This window comes from Alosa pseudoharengus, unplaced genomic scaffold, assembly GCF_046254945.1.
Source record: "Alosa pseudoharengus isolate Yale_2024_CS ecotype anadromous, Long Island Sound unplaced genomic scaffold, YU_APseudo_1.1 YU_APseudo_1.1_scf_17, whole genome shotgun sequence".
Lineage (NCBI taxonomy): Eukaryota > Metazoa > Chordata > Actinopteri > Clupeiformes > Clupeidae > Alosa > Alosa pseudoharengus.
The window spans coordinates 19,727,240-19,750,906 of record NW_027468640.1 but is presented as its reverse complement, the minus strand read 5'-3'; the positions used below and the strand labels follow the sequence as shown (position 1 = coordinate 19,750,906).

The window sequence follows — 23,667 nt, the reverse complement described above, 5'->3', positions numbered from 1 at the left end:
GGTCCCCAGAAAAAAAGTTTGGGAAACACTGGTATAGAGACATCAAAACCTCTACGTACAGTATATGCGTTACTTTATAGCAAGAGCTCAAGAGAGAACATTTTTTGCACAAAACCTCTATTAATGGTGCAACAGTGCAATCCCACTTCTGTTAGATAAAGAGACAAAATTTCAGAAACAGGAAATAGTTTAGACACATAGAGAGGACAACATGGGACCGCCAAGGAAACTTGTTCTGCTGCTCTGTAAGTCTGACAAGCATAACTTTATTTCAAGTTTACTGTATGTGTATATGTACACATAGATTGTTTGTGTATGTCAATATACTGTATGTTTTTGTTTGAGCGCTTTGTTCTGATAGTGACGAATTGTAAAATGCACTGTTGAGATGACCTGTGTACTGTAGATGCCATTAATTGAATCTCTCACTAACTAAAATACTCATGTGTGAGTCTGCATCATATGTCTCTACAGTTTGCTTGTCATTAGAATTGTAACATATTGTACTTGGGAATTGGGAAGTTGCAGCTAAGATGGCATAGATCAAAGTTATATGAAAGAAAAATGTGGAAGAAGGTCATCTTCAAACTCCAGTGATGAACTTTGCACTGAACAACAGCAATAGGCAATACAGATATTATAGAGGCAGTCTTGAATTATGTCACGTGCACACCAGCCATGTTGCTGCATCTGTGTTGGTCTGTGGTTAGTTCAAAACCAGTCAGGATGAACTGAACAACTGAATAGCTTGGTTTGATGAACACTTAAACACTGTAACTCGTCCTTACAGCCCCTCCTTGCTCGTCTCTCTGTCTCAATGGACACACACCTCCTCAGCACGCACATTGAATCCAAACATGCACAATCGTGCAAGCAACGACTGTTGTTGCTAAATATTAAATATGTTTATGATTAGCACGCTGCACACATATGTTCAAAGGGGTGAGAATATTACATTGTGAACTTAAAATCCTGAATTGTGAGTAAATTGTCACATATTTTTAGATCTTAACTGAAGCCGAGAAGGCAGTTACACACGGAACAACCACAGTGTCCACCACATCCTGTTTTAAACATGCTTCAGTGAGATCTTGTCTTTGCTGGAAAGGGCAGTTTTAGCTTACAGTTTTAGCATGGTTTCATTGTATCTTTGTTCATGTTAGTGATGCAGACTTGCTATTATGTGCATTACTGCATAATGATGGACTGGAGATCCAACTGTGTGATGTGAATGTAATGCACACTGGTGATGTCATTACATTTGCACAGTGTTCTCATGGTGAAATGTTCCCCTTTTTTCAGGCACCTATTAACTTAAACTTATACTTCTCTAAAATATAGTTTGAAGAACTGAATGTGGTTTGAATGTGCATGATGTCTCAATATATATTCCACAATGGCAATATGTTTAAAGGTATTCTAAGCGATATTAGGCAGATTCTAAGCTAAAACATTTTTTGTCACATACAGAAAACATCTGTGTAGACCAGGGGGTCAGGATTTGGAGGGTTAGCTTCAGCCAGTTAGCATGTCATTTGCCCGCTGACATTTTAGAAAATATGGCGTTACATGGTTGCCACTTCCGGCACCAGTTTTTACATGCTGATTGGTAGATGACAGCTCATGTACGAGTTTAGTGTTGGGCACAAGCATCCTCACAAGTCCATGTTGGTTAAAGGATAATTCCGGTATTTAGCACTTTGAGTCCCTTTTCTGATTTGTTTTGGATGAACTAGAGTGGTGGACACCGACATTTTGACGATAGGTCCTGTCTCGACTTTCTGACTCATTTTGAATCGCCTTTGACTGTTTCAGAGTGGCTGGCTATGGGCATGCACAACCCTTAACGTTCGTTTTTAAAACTGTGCAACTCAAAACACAGCCCTGCGGCAGTCTGTAGTAAGGAAATCCATAATAGTCCATAACCAGTTGCTGAGTGAGTTGTCAGAGCTTGGAGATCATCTTGGAGGGGATCACAGTGTTGAATGCTGAACTGGAGTCAGTGAACAGCATTCTAACATATGTATTGGGACTGTCCAGGTGGGTGAGTTCCAGGTGGAGCGCTGTGGAGATGACATCCTCTGTTGATCTGTTGCATCGGTAGACAAATTGGTATGGGTACAGTTTGAAGAACTGAATGTGGTTTGACGGAGTCAGGATGCAGACATGCAATCAAGTTGGATATTTAAACTAACTAACTATATATCACTAGCATGATTTATCACATATTTTTATGGAGACTAATAGCATCAGTCAGCACTGTATTCTGACCAACATTGCCATGGTTTACAGTAAACTTGTAGTGGGAAGTCTGAGTCTGGAAGCTTTGAGTCAAAATGACAGGAGTGGTACAACAATGAAAGACCTGAGACACAGCCGTGGGCTCATGTGACTGTAGCCTGCAAGCCACATAAGAGGTGTGGTGTGAAATGATTGCTGTGCCCTCTTTGTTCAAAGGGATAGTGTTAGTGATCTTTACAGTTTTTCTTGATTGCTTTGACCTGCTTAAGGAAACTGGGATCCACTTGGTCTTCATGAACACTTAATTTGCACAGCAGAAGTCATCTCTTGCAAATGTGTTCATACGTTTTCATTGGGTTCACACAGTTCTCACACCCTTTTGCAAAACAGTTAACACAGATGTTATTCAAAGTCCCCCGTGCTAAATAAAAGGAAAACATCTTTTCACAGGTAGTAGAGATTCCTTGCGCAAGTCTGAATCTTTGATACATCTGTGTGAAACTCCTTTGCACAATTCTTTAATCAGCAATCATTCATTATCCATAAGAGATGCCATGTCTGTCCTGTGTTGCTATTTGCAAGTAGGCTATAGCCTAATAACCGGACCCTAGCCAGATGAATTTCGTTCCGCTTAGCTCCGCCTAGCTTCACTCACATCCATCTGGGACCTCTTCCATTGAGAGTGATTTCTGCAACCGATTTTATGGTACAGCCAATCAGGACGCAGGGCGGGAGTTTCATAGATGTGACATAGCGTAAGCAACTGTGAGACTGTTATCAGCGTCACGGGTTAGCTTCGATGTGAGTGGTTGAAGTAGCACGTCAATAGATGATGGACAAGTGGCTTATTCAATCATATGCAAGCATTTTTTGATTAGGCCCAGCCTTCTGAAGCAACACTTCAATGGATCGGTTCCAGATGGATGAGTGGAGCTGGGCGGAGCGAAATTCATCTGGCTAGGGCCAGGTTAATAGCCTAAGGATCTAAGGCACATTTAGAGAAATTATTGTAAAGCCTATTTGGTAAAGAAAACAGCACAAAAGATGTTTACTGTAGGTCTATTTTGATGAAAAATGACTGAATAAATAAATAAATAAATATTTTTTTATTCAGTACATTTTGCCTTTTCAGTTTTTTCTGATACCAGAAAAATGGAACAGACATAGCAAAAATGCTAATTTTTAGAACTAGATTTTGCATATTGTTGTCCAGTGTGTAATGATTGATTGAAATCACACAGTGATTTGACGACAGGATGTGTTGTTTGAAGGCAAGATTTGCTTCTGCTGCATGTTTTAAGTGTTTTGAGAGTAACAGCCTTTTGCAAGCAAAATGTGTCATTTTGGCCAGAGTGCTTTTGTTCAGACACGGGTGTTAACTCTGAGTAACGTCAGAGTTGACACAAGCATCAAAACGATTGTGAAAAACGTAAATATTGCAACAGCCTACAGTGCTAAAAGTAGGCCTACAAAAAGCAAACATATACATTAAATATGACACATCAAAACCAACATGTATTACTTTATTCAGCATGAGTACAAGAGAGAATTGCATTATCAAAAGTATGCATCTATTAATAGTGCAACCACACTAGACTAAGAGACATTTCAGAGACAGGAAGTAGTTTAGACACAGAGAGGACAGCATGGGACCAAGTCAACTTTTTCTACTGCTCTGTAAGACACACATATTTTTTATTTATGTATATGTTGAAATACAGGTAACACTTTATAATAACTACACACAATTCATCATTTATTAAGCCTTTGTACTTATTAGTTAATGGTTTGTTCATCATTAGTAATTTCTATTTTATCATCAATAAAGCATTTGTTCACACAGTTATAAATAGTTTGTTCATAGTAAATAAGCTTATATCTAAACTATGTATATACATTATTGTTAATACTTAATAAATTATTCAATAATATGTTTTTGATTAAGTAATATTTCCATTATTTAATAGTTGTTACATACACATGCACTAATGATTAGTTAGGGTAAGGATACATATTTTATAAACCACTTCCTAATACTATAATTCATGATTATCTCAGGAGTTAAGTGGTTAGTTAATGATATTTGTGATTAATGATAGTTAATCACATTAATATATTAGTGATATTTTGTGAGCTCATCTAAAGTGAGGACATTTAATGCCTTGCAACACACAAATGAATTATAAAGTTTACACTTGCATTTATTTATTTAGCCGACACTTTCACCCAAAGCGGCTTACACATGTCAATAAAATTAAAGGGCAAGGCCACATTGGTGGACGCCGGGGCTTGAACCCCAAACTTTATGGCAGGGGTCGGCAAATAGTGGCCCGCGGGCCAAACAATGGCCCGCCATTGATTCTATCTGGCCCGCGAGATGACGTTAATTTGCTGTTGAATGAATTTTTTTTTAACCCCATGTTTTTAAAAAGAAAAAAAGGCCTACAGCAATTCCATCAATTTCAAAACATTTATTGAGGTATAGATGATAGTCCTACTAAAGTGACAAAACAGGTGGAACATCCTTGCAGTTATCCATGACGCACAGGTCGGAACGGTATTGGCACGCGAGTGCGCGTAATCTTGTGCAAAAAAAAAACAACAGTGTCCTGTCTCCCTCTTCCAGTGGGCAAGGTCAAAAATAGCCTATGTTTCGTTAAATTAATAGGCTTGGCATTAAGAAATGCAGGCAGGCTCAACACATACCTCTGCTTCCATTCTTCTTTGTAGGTCCTGCATTCTGAATCAATTTTTCTTTTCAAGGCTTTTGACAACGACATTTTGCATCGATAACTAGCATATAGCAATGTTCAGCTAATCATTTACACGTCATCCAAAAGAATAATATTTGTAGCCTACACATTAGTTACGGCAAGTTGCTAGGCAAGTCACCTGTTTCATGAGAGACGACAGGAGATGCAGCAGGCGGCATAAAAACAGCGCACATAAGCAAATAAACGTTTTTAATGGAATTAAATTAAATGCATTTTAAAAGTTAGATGATGTTTATTTTAATATAATATAATAATTAATAATTTAAATAGTAGGCCTATAACCCCCCCCCCCCCCCCCCCCCCCATTACAAAAGCTATGGCCCGCGATGCCATTGTCTGAAAAAAAATTGGCCCGGGTCCAAACGTAATTGCCGACCCCTGCTTTATGGGTTACTGCATGTTAACCCGGCTCCCTATCCACTACACTACCTCTGTCCAGTAGTATTACAACAGTCAATTCAAAAATATAATATAGATATGCGTGTTTCAGAGTTTCCGCTAGAAAAAAATGGTGCCGGTCAAAGTGACCGGCAGAGGTTTCGTTTTCCGGACATTTTGATGATATGCCGGTCAAATATCATATTATCGCTTCTTAATTAGTCAAATTGAGGAAAACTGGAGACAGGCTATGTAGCTTAAAGAATGACATAATCAGGCTGTATAGAATGCAACATGTTCATTAGCCTAACTTAAACATGCCTAACAAGATCTAGCCAGTATCTTTTCATGGACAGCAAGAGTCCGCTTCGTTCGTTGTTTCAAAAAGGCGACGTTGTTTTATGCTGCTATACCCACGTTATCTCCAGTGGTGACTGTTTAACTTACACAGATGCGCACACACAAGCATGAGCGCTTACACCACTAGCCCCTAATGCTATGCCTCTTTATTTGATAACAATAAATTAAGAAATTTTTCCTATTCTGGCCTGGGAAATGTTTAGTTTCTTTTTCTTTCGGCCGCGATTCAATGATACCGTTCTCTACAGTTCACTTTTATTTAGAATGTACTTGGGAATTGGGAGGTTGTGAGCTAAGATGGCGTAGATCAAAGTCGTGTGAAAGACAAATGAGGAAGAAGGTTGTCTTCAAACTGCTATGATGAACTTCCCTTTCACTGAACAGCTATAGGTAATTTAGGAATTAAAGGGGCAGTCTTGAATTACCCTGCTGCACATGTGAATGAATGTTTAATAGTTAAAAACTTTGGATACATGGGTTTGTGTTTCTAAGTAGTTGTCTGTCTTAACGACCCGTGGTATTCCGAACATAGAGAAGGCATTGTCCATGTTGGGTATTACCACATTGGTGGAGATGGAACAGACGATGTCCACCACCGGGTAGCAGGTGTAATCATTCACGATCACCAGCATGTATTCTCCAGATGGAAGGAGACCGTAGTCTGCGCTTATAGCATGCCACAGCGCCTCAGCTAGCTCAGACATCTTGAGTGGTTCTGATCTGGTGACTGGAGTGTTAGCCTGACACACCATGCAATTTCTGATGATGGCCTCAGCTTTGATGGCCTCAGCTTGATGGTCAATTTTGAGAAACCACACTTTTTCTAGGCGGAGGACTTTGGTCTTGACAATGCCCTGATGGACTTTCTGTGCAAGTTCTAGGACTCGCTGCTGTAGTGACAATTCTGCAGCCCCTGAATATGAGGTCGTCGCTTGCTGACAGTGTGAGTTCTCTGTTGACATATCTATCATGCAGCAGCATTTGGCATTTTGTGTGCTACAACTTGTTCCTGATGTGTGCACTAACCTGTCGTAGAGTGTTGTCCTTTAATGTGTCTGTTTTTTTTTCTTTTCCAATGTCATCGCCTTAAGTGTGGCCAGTTGAGATATGAAGTTGACATACTCTTCAGGAACTTTTAATGCTCTTGTGTTTTCGGACATTTGCATAGGAATCTGATATGTAATCAGCTGGATTGTCGGCACCCTTTCTGTAGACAATATGGAAGTCATAAGGCTGGAGCCTGAGTCCCCATTGCTTTATTTGGGCAGGTTGCGTTGAGCTTGGATTATTCCATATCAGCTCTAATTACTTGTGGTCAGTCACTAAGGCAATGTCCTTTTAGGCAAGCCCCTTCACCCGGCGGCCATATTGTAATGCTTTTTGGGCACTTATCAGGCATCTATTTCGACAGAAATGCGCGTGCGCATGGCTTCACAACACTAACCTTGCTCCAGTGGTGAGATCACAACACATGATTGGCACAATGTGTTCATAACACACCACATGATTGGCACAATTTATTCACATGTCGACTTTTTTGCCGCAGAAGGGCCGGGATATGTGTACACAACTGCCATATTGGCGTTACAAACTCCATGCATTTCTATGGAGGATTTTTTGAGTGCTGTGCAGGGATGGATTACTGCACGGGCCTACCGTGCCAAGGCCCAGGGGCCCAAGGGGTCAGGGGGCCCTGAAGCCCAAGCCATTGCATGGAATCATTTCCTCAATATCAACAAATCAGGATGTAGGCTATGAATCTGATTGAATTTAGTATTGGCCATCCGCAAAATGCACCAGAATACAGGAAATCAAATCAAACAAATAAAAAAAAAATCTGGGGGAGGACCCCCAAACCCCCCTTCCCACATATGCAACAAATAGTGGGGGGCCCTTAACACATCTGGGCCCAGGGGCCCGAAAGTTCATAATCCGTCCATGGTGCTGTGTCTAGGGTTGCCAACTTTCTGATATGAAAATAAGGAACGGGGGGGTTGGGGGAGGGCTATACTTCAGTACACTGGCATCCAGTCAGTTACTGGGGGCGGGGGATATTGATATAAGCTATGTGGTGTGTGTGTGTGTATTGCAAGACGTATATTAAAAAATCGTGCAACATTTTACAAAATTGTGGGTCCGTTTACTACATTTTGTCAAATGAACGCACTAGAATGAGTCACTATTTGCTAAAATGAACGCATAATATACTACATTTGTGGTGTTTTTTCCTTGTTTCAATAACACATTTATATATTTAAGTCTCAGGACTACTGCATTTATTAATAGGTATGGAAAGGTGCGACATGTATTGTAAGCTGAACTGTCAGACAGGGGGCGAAGAATGAGACATGGGGAGACAGACTAAATGTTAAAGTAGAGGAGTTAAAGGTGTGAATCAACAGGAAAGGACCATAACCATATATGACCAAGGAAAAGGGAAGTAGACCACGTACGGTCGAGAAGGGAAAGCACCGACCCTTCACAGGCCAGACATGAAGGAGCCATTCAACCAGACATGATCAGAATGTCATTAGGAACAAAGTCTCACATTACATCAGATTGGAAAGTACTGTAAAACCCAAATCACACAATAATAAGACATAAGATACACACATTTTTTAATGTACAAACAGGGAAAGATTTCCACCATTATAATAGGCTCAGCTCAATTCTGATTGGCTGAGCGGCGTTCCAGTGATCTGTCATATTTGCACAAGTTGATACTCAATCATACGGAACAAAATGCGTTCCGTATCAGTTTAATACGGAACACATCTTTTTCCTTTCAAATACGGGACGAATGGTTGGCAACCCTAGCTGTGTCTCCTCATTAGAAAGTCTCTGACTAAGGTAAACGGATGTCCATAGAGATATAGATGGAAACGCTCACAGCTCCACATGATGGCCAGAGCTTCTAGTTTGTTGTGTGAGTATCGCCCTTCAACGTCAGTGAGCACGGGACTGCCATATGCTATGATGTGCTTCTCTCCCTTTTCTTCCTGAGGAAGAATGGTACCTAAACAGAATGGGCTTGCGTCCACAATCAGTTTGGTGTTTTTCTTTGGGTCAAAGTAGGACATGTTGCTAGTCAGACCCTCCTTGAATGCTTGAAGAGCTGCTGAATGTTTTTACCCCAGTGCCATGGCACTCCTTTCTTAGTCAGCTCTCTGAGAGGTGCAGTGATGGTAGAGAAATCTTTGATGAATCTGGAGCAGTAGTTAGCCATACCAAGAAGACTTCTGATTTCGGAGGTTTGGTGTGAAATGATTGCTGTGCCTTCTTTGTTTAAAGCAATAGTGTTAGTGCTGTCTTTAAAAATTGCAGCAGACTAAAGTTAAATTCCCATAGAGGCAGACAGATTTTTATTTTTAAAGGCCAGTTTTTGATCCAGGGTATCTCATGAATGGCATGGGGGTACTTTCTCTCAATGCAAATCAAACCAGCTATTAGGCTGAACTGAAATAAAAATCATGCCAATCTCTAGGTATGGTGAAGAGTATGTGATAATGTGGGGTTATTTAAATTCCAAAGGCCAAGGGAACTTTATCAGCATGTATAGTACCCTGGATCCATTAAATAACTGGCCTTTAAAAATAAAAATCTATGGGAATTTAACATAGGGGTGTGAATATACATTATTACATTAGAAGATACATTATTCATTCACAAAGAAAATTGGTGTCGTCAAAGGTTGGATATTTCCTAATTTTTTACTTAAGACATTAAGATCAATTTCGAAAAAAAAAAATTATTCCTCTTTTTAGTCACCTTTAGCATGGGTTCATAAACGTATGAGTTCAACTGTATGTTCTTTTCATTGAGAGCATTGTCTTAATATTGATAAATTGCCACTGTTAAGATAACTGGATTGACCTCGACCTGTTTATGAATCTCTCACTAAATGAAATACTCATTGGGAGTCTAAACCATATGTCTCTACAGTGTGCTTGTTATTAGAATTGTAACTAATTGTATTTGGGAATTTGTTTAGTCACCAATAGGCAAACAATGCATGTGATCAGAATGGGCCATTCAGATGGGCAACTCGTGACTTCCTGACCACCAGTCACACAGCTAACATAGATCCTGCAGCCAGAACTCTCCAGATTTAACACACAAGTATGGCACACTGAAGACATCACTTTGAACTCCTTTTAAGTTCTGTGGGGAATTTTGTAGCAGTTGAGAAAAACCCTGATTCATGCACTTTTGTAATGACCTCAAACAGGGAGCTGGTGTAACAGTACCCAGCTGGTTCATAGCTGTGCAGTATGTATGTATGATGGTAAACCTGCCTTCCAACGGCTTAAGAGTAGTGCTGGCGATAGAGTTAGCAGCCTGGGCTTTATGCTCGATTGCCAGCATGCTAGATTTCCGATCAGAGGTGCTGCTGTTCGTATGTTCGAGTCAAGGCATTTTCAGGGTTGAGCCACGCAGTTCAACTGCAAGTTTAGGGGGATAAGTGTATTGGTACTGTAGCCAGCTGGTCCGTAGCTGTGCAGTATGTACGTTGGTAAACCTCCCTCCCGATACCTTAAGAGTAGTGCTGGCATGAAAGATAGCAACCTGGACATTTAGCTCAATTGTCAGCACGCTAGACTTCAGTTCTAAGGTGCTGCTGTTCGGGAGTTTGAGACCGGGCGTGTGCCGGGCTGAGCCGCGCGGTTCAACTCAACATGCATAGTAGCACCTTAGATGAATGTCAGTGCAGATTCACCCTCTCACCAGTGTCCATAACAGCCACCAGTGTCAACTTCCCATTTCAAACATGTTTCAGTGAGTTCTTGGCTTGTGGTGAACAGTACTAAATATTATGAACAGGGCAATTAGCAATATTGCATTGGCTATGGTCTGAGAATGACTGCAGGTTGATGAAACGTAATTAAACACAAAGTTTTTTTTAGACTTCTGTAGAACTCTGATGCATTTACATGGTGAAATGTTCCCCATTCTGACACATTTTTACTGAAACTTAGTTAAAAAGTTCCATGAACCGCCGATAATTGATGGTGTCAGGAGGCCATACTCTAATATATATAATATATATATATATATATATATATATATATATACTCTTTTGAGAGAGTGAGGGAAATTTGGTCTCTGCATTTATCCCAATCTGTGAATTAGTGAAACACAAACTGCACACAGTGAACACACAGTGAGGTGAAGCACACACTAACCTGGAGCAGTGAGCTGCCATCTAGAGCGGCACGCAGGGAGCAGTGAGGGCTTGGGTTCCTTGCTCAAAGGCACTTCAGCCGTGGATGTGGGAGGGCATGGGAGAGCAGTGCTCAGCCACTTCCCAAGCCCACATTTTTCCTACTGGTCGGGGATCGAACCAGCAACCCTTCGGTTACAATCCCGAAGCCCTAACCGGTAGGCCACGACTGCCATGTACACCAGTCTAGGGGTGCTGTGGAATTCTTTGATTATATTTTTAATTCAACAGTATCACTTCAAAAATCAAATATCAGTTTAATCCCTAAATTAAGGAAAGTTGTTTTAAATACATAAACTCCACAACTGCAGGTGGAGCCCAGTAGTGGGAAAAAATGCATTGGATACCTTTACATAGTATTGCACTTGAACTAATATTGCACAGACTATATATTATACATATATTATGTATGTATTATTTACATTATTTATCCGTAATACATATATGAACAAATTATTGCACCCAGGCTGGGGTGGGAGGTTAAGGGCAAGGCAGGGATGGGAGGTTGGGGGATATTCAGCCTGCTGGTGCAAGCATAAAGAGATCCATAGTTCTTGCCAGAGTGCAGAAGAGTGAGAAAGCAATGTTTCGGGTAGGTCAGGTCTATGCAACTGTTCATTGCTTTGCTGCTGCATCGGCTTCTGTGGATCTCCTCCAGAGATGGGAGCAGTGAACTGATAATTCTCTGTGTAGTGCTCTGCAGTAAGGTTTCCATTGCGTGATGCAGTATGGGATGATTGACTCTATAGCACACCTGTAGATGTTGACTAGTTGACAGCTGTGTGTGTGTGTGTGTGTGTGTGTGTGTGTGTGTGTGTGCTTGCGTGTGAGTGTGTTTTCACGCATGTGTGTGTGACAGAGAGAGAGAGAAAATACAGGTACACATTATATGTGACGTTATCTGAATTTCCTCTGCAAGGTTTCCTAAAGAGTTCTCTAAAATTCTACTGCTTTTCTCTCACTATTCCCCTTTTGAAATCAGTCATGAGTGCAGAAATCCACATCGGATCTTCAGAAGGTATTTATGCTGTTTGATACATTGATACACTTGCCTGACACCCTACCAATATATTGTTGGTGCTGTTTCACTGATATGAATGTAATGGGTGTGGACACTGTGTGCAGAATCTCACTTTCCTCTTAGTGCATACAATGTCCACCGTCACTTGTGTTAGGCATTAAACAGTTAACCATTAGGGCATGAAACAAATCTAAATGTACTGAAACCACTCATTACACACATTAAAATCTTATTATAATTATTATGTATAAATAAATCAATGAGAAGACCTTTGTGTGCTTGGTTGTGTGCAATTAAATGTACTGATCATCTAAATGTGACTGAACTTTGTTCACTGTGCTGATATTCGCTGTACTGCCATTTGTGTTTGTCTTTACTACCTCAGCTCCCACTACAGCTGCAGTGGTGGTGGTGTCTCCTCAGAGTCCTTTTTACTCTGGAGAGATAGTCATTCTCAGGTGTAACATAACTAAGTTCTCAGACTGGGATCAGTATTGCTGGTACAGAGACAAAAAAACAGTTTCCAGTCAGACCAGTGATACCATCACCATCACACTCCCACAAGAGGCTGGTCAGTACCAGTGCTATGGAAAGAGAAAGGATTATCCCCAGACATCATCTACAAGTCCATCTACTGAAATTACATATCATGGTAAGTCAACATTGGATGATCAACACAATTTAATTTCCTTCAGAAGCCAAAAGAACTTTATTTGTATTGTAATGTGCCAGAGTGTTGTGCTACTGAGTTGCATCTACATATAAGATCCCAACCCTCCTGCCATGATCAGGATGACGTGCATGTGTGTCTCATAAAAAAACAGACGAGGATACTTCTCACTCCAACCACTTTAATATCTTTGTGGATCAGTCTGATTTAATTATGCAATGCAGACTGAAAATGAATGTAATGAAATGCTGGATGTCACCAAAACAGTGTCCACCATCACTTGTGTCACTAAACAGTTAACCATGAGAGCATGAAACAAATCTAAATGTACTGAAACCACTCATAACACACATTCAAATCGTATTATCGTAACACCTCCAATTATCACCCATTCCGTTCGAAAATTCTAAAACAACAATGTTTTTATAATTCAAAATAACATTTGATAAATGAACCTTACATTTTTCAGTAGCCATAGGTGTGTAGATTTGAACAAAATCTGGTTTGGTTCTTACCAGGGCTTTTACTGCCTGAAATATTTTGTTTACCACGCTCGGAGGTTAGTGCTGGCCTGGTGGGTCGTCTACTTCCGCCCTTTCACACGGCACATGAACGGTTAGACCGAGAATTCTCGTCGCTACTTCAAAATTCCACTGGAGTTCCAAGCGCATTTGTACACGCAGCTTTACACCACTGTTTACAGCTCTTCGAGTCACGGTAAAATGTCATTTTTGGTACATAGCTAATTTAGATACACCAATGGTGTGGGAACTTGCGTTTCTTTAGGAATCCGCCGTCTTGGTTTGTACAGAAATTAATAGTAAGTGACATATACATGCAAGACGACGGAAACATGGGACTGGTGGTAATGGGGGTCGTTCCAATATAATTATTATGTATCAATAAATCAATGAGAAGACCTTTGTGTGCTTGGTTGTGTCTGATTAAATGTACTGATCATCTAAACATGACTGAACATTGTGCTGATATTCACTGTATTGCCATTTAGTTTGTCTTTACTCCCACAGTTTTACCTACAGCTGCTACAGTGGTGGTGTCTCCTCAGAGTCCTTTTTACTCTGGAGAGAGAGTCATTCTCAGGTGTAACATAGCACAGTACACAGACTGGGGTCAGTATTCCTGGTTCAGAGACAACAGCCCAGTTCCAGGCGGGAACAGTGAGACCATCACCATCACACTCCCACAAGAGGCTGGTCAGTACCAGTGTTCTGGACAGAGGAAGGACCGTCCCCAGACATCATCTTTAAGTGAGCATAGTCACATCAAGTGCAAAGGTGAGTCAATTTTGAAATCGGTTTGTGTAACAGCATGAAGACTCAATGGAATCTTCTGGCAGAACAAAATAACGAATGGAATTATGCTGTCTTTGAAGGGTAATGGAGAATGGTGAGGTAACAAGAGTTAACTTTTGTTACCATTTCACAGTCCAAAGAATAGAGGCATGGTATTTGGCATTAGTGACTTTCAATAAATTGTGTTTTAAAATGTAGAAATGTATGTATAAGTGTTACTGTTTTGTCAAATATCCCCTACCAGAAATTAAGCATCCAGTAAGTACTGAGTATAGAAAGAAGAAAGTGATTTTTCTGAAGGGATAAACTGTACAGCGCCATCTTAAGTGCCACATGTGACAGACCTGACATTTAATAAAATGTGTTCATACATTAAACAATATGTACTACTGACTGTGGTTACATTAATTTCCAACAAACCAATCTAGAAGAAACGCCAACTCCAACCATTAGTACATACAGAGGGGCACCAGTGTTCACAGGAAACTCAGTTACCCTGAGATGTGACATGGGCCAGTCTACTGGATGGACATTCTACTGGTACAGAGGCACACAGACCTCTGATCCTGTGGCCCAGACTGATGGAATCTCCTACAGCATCAGCTCTGTTAAAGTCTCTGATGGAGGACAGTACTGGTGCAGAGCTGGGAGAGGAGACCCAGTCTACTACACACACCACAGCAATGAGGTGCGGGTGAAAATCACAGGTGAGTGGTGTGGCGTTTAGTATAGGTCTGACATTGGAAAAACTATAACTGAAATGACTTTGTGAGTTCTATTTTGACTAGAAAGTCCCAAAGCTGTTGCCACCCTCCTGTCCAACTGGACAGACTTCTTCCGTGAAGAAAGGATCAAGTTCAGATGCGACATACAGGGAGATCAACACAGAGACTGGCAATACAGCTGGTATAAAAACAGGACTGTGATACCTAATTCATGGCACGAGTACACAATATATAATGCTCAAGAGTCCCACAGTGGTGAGTACAGCTGCAGAGGAACACACAGAAGAGACTCACAGACATCAGAGACCAGTGAACCTGTCAGAATTACAGTGTCAGGTGAGTGGACATTTGCTGTGTGTTTCTTCTAGAAGGAAATGCTGTACATGTGTGTGGTTGATGCATGTAGTACTGCTACAACGATAATAACTTAATTTACAGTTGTTCACAACTGCAAAAACATTTTTTTTAAAACCTGCCATCCTTTTCTCAAAACTGTAAACACGAACACCAAATCTCAAACTACATTCACAAAACCTCTGATGACCTCTGCAAAACTGAACAATCGACTCAAAACAGTTATACCTGTGCTCAAAACCAAACAGTGTCTTTAGATCATCTCACACAGCAGTCAAAATGAAAACACTACTGAGCAGTCATTAGACACTACATAAAAGACACAGTGTTCAGGGCAGCTCATAAAGCTCCTGGAGACATTTTCATTTTTCAAAATACAGTAACTGCATTTTGTATCTAAAAAATGAAACTAAACCAAATAAAGCAAAAAGATTGCATAACTCAGTGGATTCAACAACATTTACTGGAAATCCAGAAAAAAATGGGGGTTTGTGTTTACAGTTTTGATAAAAGGGTAGAATGCTTCAAAAATGAATGGCAATGTGAAAAAAGATGCCAATTACAAAGCATGATATCACACATGATTATCACAGCATGAACTGTGTTATTTGACTGAGGGGCCTCATTCAGGGTTGAATAACATGGCCCATGGTATATAACTGAGGGGCCCAATTAAGACATATCACATCATCCGTGTGAGAGACCCCACATCTCTGCCCTCCTACATGACTGTCCTTTCCGTTGTGACTAAGATAAGGGTGAGGGTGACTATGCTGCTCATGTTATTATTGCAACACCAAATGCCCAGGCCTAAAGAGCCCATTGAAAATGAAAATATGGACAGTGCAGATGAGATAACATCAAAATGTCAGCTAGATATTAGCCTGATCTGCCCCTAGTTGCCGAAATACAGAAAAAGTATTTGGTGGCACCCTAGACTCGCGTCATGGCACTGACTTTGGAGAAACCTTCCGTAGAGGGTGCATGGTAAGGAAGACTGTAGGGCACTACATCTCATTAAACTGGGATTTGTTCATTGCAAGGACACTTCATAGTAGTGCCGCAGTTAGCGCAGTACTATCTAAGAGGGCACTTAATATTTCTGTATCATCAGAAAAGCACCTGTAGGGAACCTCAAGTGTATCCCATTGTAAAGGCACCTACCACATATTTTCCACTGCAGTGGATCCATTAGGAAACTTTCCTAAATTGGTGCAAGCCCTTTACTTCACTGCATCACATTTTATCCACTAGAGGAGCACCTACGTTGGCACTTCTTTCTCACATGTAGCCTAGTCCAATTTAGAGGGCTACTGTACATTCTACTGCATTCTGTACTTTCTGTACTGGAAATGACACCCTTTGGAACACTGTCATCAGGGGTGTAGTGGTAAAATAAGAGGTGGGTATGTACAATATACTCTGAATGCCTCACTGATAATTTCTGTCCATTGTTGATATGAACCTGCACTGTTCAGCAACCTGTTAACACTCTGAGCAAGCTTATATCGGTTGTGTCACATCATTTGAAACAATTTTGAGTGGTTGTGTTTAACATATAACATTTTTACTTTATTTGTGTTTACCCTTTGCCACTTGTGGTTACCATTATGCATCACAAGTGCATCACAATGCAAAATGTGTTTTACTGCATGAGAATGTGTTTAGAGTTTTGCCAAAAGAGTCTCAGATCTGCAAATTGTGTTTTATATGTGAAACCTGATAAGGTTTTGCCAAAAGGGTGATCAATTCAAGAAATGTGTTCAGGCAACTGAGAATTTAGTGTTTTAGCTATTGTGGAAAAACGGTATTACAACATTGTGACTGTAATGTGAGTCATTTTCCTTTTTTGTAATAATTACAGTACATTTTCTGCATATGTCTATGGCATAGTCTTTAACATTTTATATGAAAATATTCTAATCACAAATAGAAAAACCAAAGACAGTTCTTAGAGGACCTCCACAGACCTGGCTGACTGAAGGAGACTCAGTGACTCTGAGCTGTGAGGTTACAGGCTCCACTACAGACTGGAGATTCCACTGGTACAAGACTGCCGCCTACAGGCCTGAGTTGACATATATGTCACATGAAAGCAAAGGATATTATGTTGATCTCTCAGACAACATCAGAGGAGCTGGAGGCTCCTACACTCTCAGCCCTGCTGCTCTTAGACACACAGGGGTTTATGTGTGCAGAGCACAGAGAGGAGAGTCAGCCTCTCACACGGAGTTCAGCCAACCTCAGCCTCTCTGGGTCACAGGTGATGTACACTTTTTTATTGCAATGCCGATTAGTTTTACTGTAAAACAAACTGCCCAGGACACAGCTGCTGTTTTGTCCTAAAATAAACATTTTCAGACTGTGTCATAAACTGTTTTCCCTATTTGATTTAGGTCATTCCCCTCCATCCTCCCTGGTTGTCCATCCCAATACAAATCATCATTTTGCTCTTGACTCTCTTTCCCTGAGCTGTGTGGGGAGCGTAAACTTAACTGGATGGAGATTGAGATGGTTCACAGGATGGTCAGAGTATGAAATGTGTCCCAGTGGTTGGGCAGAAGCAGGATCCACCTGTACAACAGAAGTAGCATCTTCACCAGACAGTGGAGTTTACTGGTGTCAGTCTGAATCTGGAGGGCAGAGTAATCCTGTCAACATCACAGTGCACAGTGAGTAAACCTTCAGTAAATATTGATATCTTTTTGAAACATATTTATTTCATTGTCATGAACAAAACATGATTTATTGTTAACATATTGTACATATCATTATGACCGCCGCTTCGCTGCGCGGCGGTCATATAGGTTTAGTCAGATTTTTTTTTTCTTCTTTTTCGCATGTCAAAATTTCCGTCAATGATTCCCGCGACACTGAAAGACCGGGGTAGACGAAACTTGGTGGGCATGTAACCCCACATGGATAGCATGGAACCATCGTTTTTCGTTTTGATCTGTAGCCCCCCCGCTGGACTGCACCCCCCGAAAGGAGGGTAGGGCAGACACAGTATCTCGAGAACCGTAAGGTTTAGGAGGACCATTTTTTTTTTGTATGTTGATCTCAAGGGGCCATGTCAACCCATTCCATAACCACTCATTTCATGTATAGCGCCACCTAGTTAAACACAAAAAAGTAAAAATGAGGTGTTGTAATCGCAGGTATCTGTGACCTAAAATAGTCAAAACTGCACGAAATTGGAAGTGTAGGATCATTATGACACCCTCTGAATGCACGCCAAGTTTCGTGGAATTCCGTTCATGGGGGGCCACACAATAAATTAATTTATGTTACTATACACCAACTGGCCTGTAGGTGGCCGGAGACAGTTTTCTGTGAATATCTCGAGAACCGTAGGGCCTAGGAGGTCCACCTTTTTTTTGTATGTTGGTCTTAAGGGGGCATGTCAACCCATCCCATTACCACTTATTTCATGTATAGCGCCACCTAGTTGAAAATTAAAAAGCAAAACATTAGGTGTTTTCATCACAATAACTCTGGCTGACATGGTCAAAACTGCACGAAATTGAAAGTGTAGGATCATTATGACACCCTCCGAATGCATGCCAAGTTTTGTGAACTTTCGTTCATGGGGGGCCTTACAATAAAATAATTTATATGTACATTTAGTGACCATGCACCAACAAGGATTCCCGGGACACTGAAAGACCGGGGTACACGAAACTTGGTGGGCATGTAACCCCACATGGATAGCATGGAACCATCGTTTTTCGTTTTGATCTGTAGCCCCCCCGCTGTACTGGACCCCCCGAAAGGAGGGTAGGGCAGACACAGTTTTCTGTGAATATCTTGAGAACCGTAAGGCCTAGGATGACCAATTTTTTTCGTATGTTTGCCTCCAGGGGTCATGTTAACCCATTCCATGTGCACACATGTGCATAAACAGATACACACGCACACACATACATTCACAGTAATCATACGTATGACACATACTCACACAGTAGACATATGTATGCATGCACATGCACAAACACACATACGCAGGCAAACACACAAGCACGCACAAACACACACACACACACACACACACACCCACACACATAAACATAAACGTGTACATGCACACATGCACACAATTCAAGAATTTCTCAGAATTATGAACAGGCAAGATGGGGGTGGGGTTGTATAAAATGAATTTTACATGTGGAATCTATGAACTAATTATGTTTTGGTACTTGTTGTCTAGCAGATACCAGTGAGAATTGAGTGTGGCTAATGCAATTTAGTGAGACAGTTAGAATCATATAGGCCTTTCAGCGTGATTTATTTTTGTGGAAAAAATGTGCTGGACTGGGCGGCGGTCATATTTTGTACCGCTCTGCGGTACATCTAGTTATATCCATAATGGGGTTATAACATCACTGTTCTGTGGAAGATTGTTATATGTGATATATTTCCCTTTTTTCCCTCTTTTTAAACTTCTTGTACATTGTAATGCTTTCTCCTTCTTTGCCAAGTATAATGCTAATGTAATATAAATTGATGTCATTGTGCAGTAAGTTGCTTTAGACAGTCACTTTTTTCTGCTAAATATCATAACCACTACTAACTAACTAGTCATTACTAATGTCTTACTGCAATTGTATTTCTAAAATGGCTGGATATTAAATCAGTATGGCAATGATGAGGGTATGGGGTTTGGTTGTACTTACTGTGCCATTACCATTTAAAATGTTAACAAGATCAGGGTGAAACATGCACACTTATCAAATGAAAGAATAGAAACCAATGAGTAAAGCTGAAAGAATATTGCTCTTCATTATTAGGTTTAAAAACATAATCTACTGTACAGTATGTAGCCTTGAGAAACAAATAACTTTAATGTGCTGTAAAACATTTATTGTGACAATTGTGTGCTGCATAGCTGGTCGTGTGATCCTGGAGAGTCATGCCCATCCTGTGACTGAAGGAGATCCTCTGATTCTGCGCTGTAGATATAGCTACCAGCCATCAAACATCAGTGCTGACTTCTATAAAGATGGGACACTCCTGCAGACCTTCACCACAGGAGAGATGACCATCCCTGCAGTCTCAAAGTTTCATGAAGGCCTCTACAAGTGCAGCAACCCAGAGAGAGGAGAGTCACCAGAGAGCTGGATCACCGTAAATGGTAAATCTGAAATACTCCCATACAGTATAGTAAATACATGAAATAATCTCATTCATCACAGATGCTAATTTGATTGTCTCTTCAGTTGCAGCACCACATTCTGGGTCCTCTCTGCTGGTAACTGTGGGTGTTGTTGTTGGACTGGTGCTCATGATCGTGCTCATCATAATCCTGGTTCTGCTGTTTCACTTCAAAAAGCTGAAAGGTAGGAGCTCTTAAAGCATCCAACTGCTGAAGGAAAAGTAAACCAAGCTACAATGTTGATCTCATTTTAAAGTGAAAGGTTATACTGCAGTACGATTAAAATGATATGTTGATTTTCTTGTCCTACAGCAGGTGTCATACAAACACCTCCTCCGTAAGTGTATATTCACCCACCATTGGGATCACCATAAATACATGTTCAGCTTTTAAAGGTTGTATCAGCGATAGCGGGGATGCGTCACTTCTGTTGATGTTCAAACTAAATAGAGAGCTAGCTCGCTACTCCCTCCCCCTCCATCCCGTGCAATTAAAACTCTCCTAAGCATGCATCTTGTCGGTTATTGGTTGAAACACTTTATTTTGCCTTTGAGTGGGTTGCCAACCCTTATTGGTAGCAATTGTGTACAGATATCGGAGCCTAGGCTGCCTACAGAGACGCATTTTTGACAGCCTGCTTATGGGGCAGACAGCTAGCGGATCGTTAGGAAAAATTAGATGAATGTGATCATTTATGTTTGGGCCTTTTTTGGGCCTGAAATCGCGGATACAACCTTTAAGTCTGTAGCTACTTAGCCCAGGAGCATCACAGATACATTGTTTCTATTGTAAAAATACCCCCCAAAAAAATCAATACCGATTACTTACATTTTTTACTTGCATGTTTGTAACACTGGCTTTTGTCACCATCTAGTGGCCAACAACAGCTCAACACCAGTCAGAATCAGGACCTGAGCCAATCTGCAGGAAATGAAGGAGATCAGACAGGATATGAACCATTGCACAGTGGTCAGTTAATTGTTTTCTATCTGACTATATTATCATTCATGTGTTTATCATATATATATATATATATATATATATATATATATATATATATGGATAAAATGTTTTTTTTATATATGTGCATACATTTTTCTGCCTCTAGGAACCACAAATCTGTATGACACTGTCGGTACAGCTGACCAGAAAGAGGAATATAAACTATACAATACACAATTGTAAATGAACAGATTACAAATACATAGAAAACCAGCCTTGCAACATCGCTCTCCTCTGACCTGGACAATCACAAATTAGTTTGCAACAATTGTGCAATAGCCTATTTACAGGAAATCGTGGAATATTACCTTGTCAGTTGACATGGCCCTTTCGAGATTATATTTTGTAAGCAAATCCACATGTATCATGTCTAGGGTATATGGTGCAAGCCATGAGTGGTATTTATGACAGTTGAGTAAAATACAAATACTTTGCAACTTTAGAAACTGTTTTGGGTACCTTTATATCAGATCTATCCCTTGGCCATTCATTTCTCAGATCATCTCACTGGCTGATCAATGAAATAAACTGTAACACTGCACACAAACTACTGAAAACTTGTATGTGTTTTCCAATAGGTGCTGCCACAGTAGGACAGAGCGATGTGACGTATGCCACCATTGATCAGAAGAGTACTTGTGACAAAGTCAAAAAGAAGAGGAGAAGTAAAACAGCATTTAAATTCCTACAGTATACATGAGAATATACTAGCATTACTAGTATTAATAGTAGCACTACAATGCATTAAATAAACAGGTATCTGTCTTCATGTTGCATTCTCTGACAACAGAAAATGGAGGTAAACCAGAGCCAGATGTAGTTTACTCAGAGCTCAAAGCAGTGAAGGTCACAGGTAAAATCGGTGACATTTTTTTTTGTTATTCCTTCCTCCAGTCCCAACACCCATATGTGCAAAAATATGTTAACTGGACATAGTCATCCATGGTAATTTGTTTGAATATGCAATGATTTCTATTTCTGATGTGTATTTTCTAAAGGAGAAAATGAAACGGGAGACAATGACTTAACTTATGTTCAGGTTACAGGAAAGAAAAAGGGTGTGACAAGTATGTTTACAACGGAGCCCTCCGGGTGACAGGGGAAAAAAACATGGGTTAAAAAAAAAAAAAAAAAAAAGTAATGGGGAAAAAAACATGAAGAAGAAAAAAAAAAACGATGCACTTTTGCGGGATCTCATTGCGGGATCTCGCAAAGTTTTGCGAGATCTCGCAGAACTTTTTTTCTACTTTTGGAACTTGCTGGGCTTCCTACTTGACCCCAATAGGCCCACAAACCACTACCGCCAGATGACAATCGTATCATGATACTATGATTGCTCTATCACTGTTGCGTGTTGTGGGTTTTCTGGACACATTACATAGGCCTATGACACGGGAGGGAGAGGGAGACACCTGCGTGCAGACACGCACACACAGCAGGCTACAATAAATTACCTAACAGACAGCAGCCTAATTTCGAGGTATCACTGATACCTATTTAATAAATGTAAAGGACACAGAACTGTAAGCTCAAATTCAAAAACGTTTGAAGTCTACCCAAACATATGCAAAGGGAATATATATAAATTGTGTTGCATATAGCCAGCTTAATTAATGTCAATTTAAAGATTATGATTAGCAGTTTCTATGCATTTTTCCATTGATAGTTACAGGAAGCCACGTTGTTGTTTAAACTATTGTTGCTTCTAGCCCACGTTACCTCCAGTTTCACTTGCTGCAGGGACGTACACATTGCATGAGCGATCATAAGCGTTCTATCTCCGATGTAGAACTCAAATGTGTCTTGACGCCGCCGTTTGTAAGATCAGATCAAATAAGACGTTCTAAATGGAACGCGATGTAATTAAGCTGTTCCTTTCCAAGCGTCTTGGAGACGTACTGTATGTGTGCTGACTGGGCTATGTCTATATAGTTGATGACACCAAATGAATAAGTATGCTGTAAATGAGCAGACGTGTGAAGCACCGGGCATAACTTAATTTCGCAGCTACGTGGAGCAGTAGTAGGTTAATTGTTGAGGAGGCCCATAGTTTGAGAAAAGCTGCAGATCATAGGCAGAGAAAGCATAATGCTCTGAGAACAGTAGCCAAAGGTTTTCCTGCAGAAACAGGTGCCTTGGTGCACGCACCCCGCTTTCACTTTAGACTCCCTGCATTGTGACAAAAACTGTCAGTCAGACAGTGAATTTTGGTTTACTAAATTAGCATAATGCGGTAACAGTTATCATTTCAATTCTATCTGAAATCTGCTCACTGCAGACGTTACAATGCAGACCCAAGCAGCAGCATAGCCTTGAAAGACGTACACTTTGAATTTGATCAGAGCGGCTCTGGTTCTTCACCTAACTTGATGTGATTGGCTGGATGACCGTTCAATCAAATCAACAGACCTATTTGTGTCTCTGTGTGTGCGTTATAGATACGGTTCCAAATCTTT

The 23,667-nt window shown here is 40.5% G+C and overlaps 1 protein-coding gene across 1 annotated transcript in view; it reads left to right on the top strand.

Annotated features, from left to right (window-relative positions):
• The first annotated feature begins 213 nt into the window (after positions 1-213).
• The window catches only part of LOC143127381 (basement membrane-specific heparan sulfate proteoglycan core protein-like), a 69,072-nt gene continuing 45,618 nt past the window's right edge, over positions 214-23,667 (top strand). Inside the window, exons 1-9 of the mRNA XM_076288857.1 lie at positions 214-245; positions 11,957-11,992; positions 12,381-12,647; positions 13,694-13,960; positions 14,407-14,685; positions 14,767-15,039; positions 16,991-17,320; positions 17,454-17,729; positions 19,943-20,188. Of these exons, the coding sequence (XP_076144972.1) occupies positions 11,959-11,992; positions 12,381-12,647; positions 13,694-13,960; positions 14,407-14,685; positions 14,767-15,039; positions 16,991-17,320; positions 17,454-17,729; positions 19,943-20,188 (1,972 nt within the window). The 5' untranslated portion in view covers positions 214-245; positions 11,957-11,958. The remainder of the gene's footprint in view (positions 246-11,956; positions 11,993-12,380; positions 12,648-13,693; positions 13,961-14,406; positions 14,686-14,766; positions 15,040-16,990; positions 17,321-17,453; positions 17,730-19,942; positions 20,189-23,667) is intronic.